General features: G+C 41.6%; 1 protein-coding gene across 1 annotated transcript; it reads left to right on the top strand.

The window, feature by feature from the left end:
* Positions 1-667: 667 nt before the first annotated feature.
* Positions 668-3,391, top strand: LOC114465740 (toll-like receptor 1). The gene is made up of 2 exons (XM_028450942.1): positions 668-719; positions 786-3,391. The coding sequence occupies exons 1-2, from the start codon at positions 706-708 to the stop codon at positions 3,229-3,231; spliced, it is 2,460 nt and encodes an 819-aa protein (XP_028306743.1). The 5' UTR covers positions 668-705; the 3' UTR covers positions 3,232-3,391.
* Positions 3,392-5,852: the final 2,461 nt, after the last annotated feature.

The following is a 5,852-nucleotide window of genomic DNA, read 5'->3' as shown; positions in this document are numbered from 1 at the left end:
TCGAATTAGCGAATTACATTCCTGGATAACAGTAGATATTATTCAGATGAATAAATAAATGTGGTTATCACAGATTCATAGAACAATGGACCATCATTTTACTGACTTTATGGATGGACCCCAAAAATCTCTCCTTTATTCCCCCTTATAGATGGTCCTGTCTCCACATGACTGTTCTTCAATGTTCATGTCTGTGTTCAACCACCTTCACCTACAGTGGGGGTCCCTGCTCTCTGGGACCTTTATTTTGGAGGTTGTGGGCTGAAAAGGTTGAGAACCACTGTTTTAGCAAGCATAGCGCTCTGTATAAATATTAACTTGTTGATAAATTATTCAACTGAACTGTTTGTCTGTAGTTCAGGTATCAATATTTTTTGAAATAGAAGAGTAGATCATTTGACAATAATTCACACTCTGAGCTATCATTAATAACTGCTACACAGCGCTATTGCTCTTTTATAGAGGTGGTACCCCTAATATTAAACATATGAACTCATAATAAAACTTACTAAAGCCTGTACAGAACCAAACACATTCCTAAACATGAACAGAAAGCAAAGAAAAGAAGAAGAATGGTGTAGTAAGTAGTGTAGTGTAGTGAAGCCACAGATGGTGGTGGCTCAGCACTTCCTCACAGTTGGAGAAAAGAGGAAGCCTGTCAAGAACATCACAATCAGTTGCTGGGATCAGACCTCATCTGAAGACATGTCTCACCAAAGGTAAAGCCTGTTACCCTGTTTCTGAACCCTCGTATCTCTGCTCACACTGATCTCTTCTTCCTCCAGAATTTTCCTCTTGTTCTGGAGGATTGTTGTTGTCTTCTCCAATGATGAAGAAGACAGAAAGGGATTTAATTTCTGTGTCATGAGGGGAACAACAACGGATCTATCCCACCAGAACCTGACCCTGGTCCCTGCAGACATCCCTAAGGACACGCAGTATCTGAATCTGTCCCATAACTTCATCCAGAGTCTGAACGGAGATGAGTTTGCTGGACTTTCGAAGCTTTGTTTGTTAGAGATCACTCACTGTGGCCTGCAAGAGGTTTCCCCCTCCGTCTTCATCCACACTCCACAGCTCAAAGTCCTCAACATCTCCAACAACATGTTGTCCTTCATCCCTGAGCTTTCCCTGCAGGAGCTGAGAGTCCTGGACCTGGATCACAACCCGTACGCCTCCTACCAGCTCCCAGCCTCTTTTCAGACTCTAACCAAGCTAGACACCTTAGTGCTGGGGAGCAGAGTTGCGCGCACACTGGACCTCCACACCTTTGAGCCTCTGAGGAACCTCTCCCTCCATCATCTGGTTCTGGGAGCAGGCACAACCTGGCTGAAGTATGCTCCTGGCTCTCTTGCAAAGCTAAAATCCCTGCAGAAGTTTTCCCTGCGTGTAACATTCTGTAAGGACTTTAGAATCTTCGAGAACATCCTGGTGGACATAAATGTGACGCGAGCAAAGTTCCTGAAGTTTGTCCGAGTTGTTCCCGATCGCTGTGAGGTGTGTAGCGACCCGTTCAGGCCACTGAGAGCGATGCCATCCATCCAGACGCTGGTCATTGAGAACACATGGATCAACAGCTCTTTCATGGAGATGTTCCTGAAGAACGTTTGGCTTTCCTCCATCCAAACCCTTTCATTCCTCAACATGACCTACAATGAGGACACGCCGAATGGGTTCCAATTCCACACCCCCAACCACAGCTTCAGCCTGTCCTCCATCACCTTCAACGTCATCAACCACTACCAGTACAGATACCCAACCATCAACATGAGCTTTGACGCCATCTCTGGGTTGACCTACCTCAAGTTCTCTGGGACTGGGATGAACATCCTGCCCTGCAGAGTCTTGTCAGACCTGCCCACCCTGGAAACTATGGATTTGTCCGACAATCTTCTGAGTGAGACGGGGTTCTGGTGGTTCCGCTGCTCACTCACTTCTATCTTTCCCAGACTTCGCTCGCTGTCTTTGAGCAAGAACCGCTTCAGCAGTCTTTCCACCATCTCCATGAGGATGCAGCAGATGCAGACAGTGGAGGTCCTGGACCTCAGCTCTAACTCCATCTCCCTGGACGGGCCGTGCTCGTGGCCTGCTCAGCTCACCGAGCTCAGATTGGCCAACAACAACCTTGGCAACGCCATTTTTAGGTGTCTGTCGCCGCACCTTAAAAAAATTGACCTGTCCAAGACGGGAATAACTTTCCTCACACAGGATCTGTCCCTTCTACCCAGGCTGACTCATCTCTGGCTCAGCTCTAACAGTATCCAGGTGATCCCTTCAAACCTGCAGTTGCCGACTCTGCTCAGCCTGCATGTGGACCAGAACTCCATCACTTCCATATCCAGTGAAGCCTTTGTAGGCTTCCCCAGACTCCAGATCCTTCAAGCTGGTCTCAATCCCTTCGACTGCTCCTGCGACTCCTTCTGGTTCATCACTGCTTTCAATAAGTCCCAGCTCCTGGACTGGCCGTATCATTACTCCTGCAACAGTCCCCCAGAACTGTCCGGCCGGCCTCTGTCCACGTACCGACCCAGTAGGATGTCCTGTGAGGCGGGGCTGCAGGCTGCCGTGGCTCTGCCGCTCTTTGTGAGCATCGTTGTGGTTCTGGGCCTGGTTTTCTACAAATATGATGGCTTGTGGTATACAAAGATGCTGTGGGTGTGGATCCGTGTGAGGAGGAGAGGCGCAAAGCGCTCCCACCTGTTGACCAACGCCTCCTACAACTACCACGCCTTCATCTCCTACAGCCACCACGACTCGCACTGGGTGGACAGCCAGCTGACGCCCTCCCTGGAGACGTCCGGCTTCTCCCTCTGCGTCCATGAGAGGGACTTCGTACCCGGGGAGTGGATCATAGATAACATCATCAACTGCGTGGAGTCCAGCTACAAGACGTTGTTTGTGCTCTCCAAACACTTCGTGCAGAGTGAGTGGTGCAACTATGAGTTGTTCTTCGCTCAGCACCGAGCAGTAAGCGTCCAGAGAGACTCGCTGGTCTTCATTTTGCTGGAGCCCATCCCCGCAGACTCCCTGCCCAAGAAGTTCCTGAGGCTGAGGACTCTGCTGAGGCAGCAGACCTACCTGGAGTGGCCGGACGAAGCCCGCAAGCAGCAGGTGTTCTGGGCCAGCCTCCGGTCCATGCTTCAAATGGGCGACAAGTCGGTGCTGAAGATGAAGGACGTGGCTCAGAGCATCTCAGAGACCATGGCTTTGGTTTCAAACTCACACGAGTGACGATCATGAGCTGTAGTCCTCCAGGATCCACATTCCGTCCTAAACTACCTGTACCATGAAAAAAAAACTAAGAAAAAATATCTGTACCAGGGTTAGGGTCAATTACATTTTTCAATTACAATTACATTCTCAATTACTAAAGTTTAATTAAAATGAATCAGAATTACTGAGCCTTTATTAAATAATCCCATAAAACATAACCTTCCTCTTGTGGTAGCTTTCTGTTAGCATCTCTAATGCTAACAGCTCATTTTGACTCTATAATCTATAATCTATAATCTATAATCAGCTGTAAAATACACTAATAAATATTATTTATCATCTAATTAGTTTCTCATCTATTGATTACCTTGTTAAACTTCCTAATCAATGAATATATTGGTATTAATATTTATGGTGTGGACGTCTGAGCCTTTTACTGTCACTATACTATAATTTTAAAAGAATGATAAAATGATCCTGAAGAGAAGCGACGGGAAAAATTAATCTGAAACATATTTTATTGATTATTAACTACGTATGTGTAATAGAACTGGAACATGGTTCACCAGGTTTGCCTTTAATTAAATTGTAATTGACTGTTTTTTAATCATTTCCATGACAATTACAATTAACAGCAAATTATTTGAACTCAATTACAATTCAATTATGGTTAAAACAGCAACCGATTTCTTCAATTACAATTACAATTATGTCATAATTGTAATTAATGATCAATTATGTGAATGCAGTTATAATTGACCCCAACCCTGACCTTGTAAAGGTAATGAAAGTTACAGTAATCCTAATCTGTGATGTAATCTTGCACTGGCAGCTCATCACATGTTACGCGGTGATCACATGATCATAGATTATACAAAGACAGCAAAAAACAACAGATTTTAATCAAAGATTTAACAGAAACACTTTTCAACGTTACAGAGAACAGCTGCTTTTAAAACACAACTTCACTTTTTATTTGCTTCTCTATTGTTTTTATTGATCTTTACAGGATGAAATATTTGATGAACTTTGACCCTGCTGTGATATTCTGCTCGTTTTTAGGCTGATATTGTTTTAGTCAAATAGTACAAATCTGAACAGGTTTGTCCTATGAATCACATGCTGTGTTTTAATTTGATTATTTGTAGAAATAAACAATAATAAAAGTCAATGTTTTGACTCCAGTGAAGAGTTTAAAGCAGGGTTTTTCAACCTTTGGGTCATGACCCCATGTGGGGTCACCAAAATATATTTTGAAATTGCTTTAATTATTATTCCTTTTCCAATTGAAACAGTATAATGTTAAACAACTGTATTCTATACTAAGAGAACAATAAGAAAGATGGCACATGGTGTCACTATATGCACTAATCCTTGTTACACAGCGTAACAAACATCATCTAAAACTGATTCTAGAAAACATTCTTTGGGGTCGCCAGAAATTTGTGATAGAAAATGGGGTCACGATCAAAAAATGGTTTAACAAATAATGAGTGAGTCACATGACCACACATGCTTCAGTCGCGATGACCTCAGGTCTACGCCCTCTGGTGGCTCCATATGTTAGCACTCTGCCTATAGGAAGAAACGTCATCATGTTTACAGCTCAGGCTCCTCCCACATTTATTAGAACAGAACAAAAACACTTGGACATGTTTTTGGAGACAAAACTACTTTATTTGAGTCGAGAACGTTATTGAGTTGATGGAGAAGCTCACGGAGCGCTTCATCGATGTGTTGATGTGTGGTTAGTTAGTCAGAGGAAGGTCATGTGATCACAGTCTCAACACACATCAGTCACTTTGACACACACACACACACACGACACACACACGTGTTTTTCCTTCACGAGAAACCCTCTTAATTAGCAGTTAGCAGGGTTAAAGTCAATTACATTTTTCAATTACAATTACATCTTCAAATATTCTTGCTCAATTACATTTGAATTATGATTACAGTGACCTGCATTTTTACCAATTACAATTATTATCTATCCTCTTGAAAGTAATTTACAATTACATTCTCAATTACTAAAGTTCAGTTACAATTAATCACACCTACTGATCCTTTAATAAATAACCTTTCTGTTTCCATGTCTATAATAAGCTGTAAAATACACTAATAAATATTATTTATCATCTAATCAGTTTCTCATCTATTGATTACCTTGTTAGACTTCATAATCAATGAATATATTGGTATTAATATTTTTCTGTCAATATACCCCTTATATTTTTTAAATGGTAAAATGATCCTGTGACAGGTAAAGTTGATCTGAAACATATTTCAATAATTATGTATATGTCAGACATAAAACTGTAACATCCTTATGTTTAATTACATTGTAATTAACAGTTTTTATAGACTGTTAATGCCAATTACAATTAAATTATGATTAAACAGCAGCATATTTTTCAATTCAAATCATAATTACATCATAATTGTTATTGTACTGCTGACAGTGGGCGGGGCAGGGCTGGGGTCAATAATAATTGTAATTGCATAATTTATAATTAATTACCTAATTAAGAATGACATAATTGTAATTGTAAAAATCTGTTGCTGTGAATTGTAATTGAGTTCAGATAATTGACTTTGTAATTGTAATTGTCATGGAAATGCTATAAAAAAACTGTCAA

This window comes from Gouania willdenowi, chromosome 6 (assembly GCF_900634775.1).
Source record: "Gouania willdenowi chromosome 6, fGouWil2.1, whole genome shotgun sequence".
Lineage (NCBI taxonomy): Eukaryota > Metazoa > Chordata > Actinopteri > Blenniiformes > Gobiesocidae > Gouania > Gouania willdenowi.
Note: the sequence above shows the minus strand (reverse complement) of the source record. Positions and strands in the feature narration are given on the sequence as shown.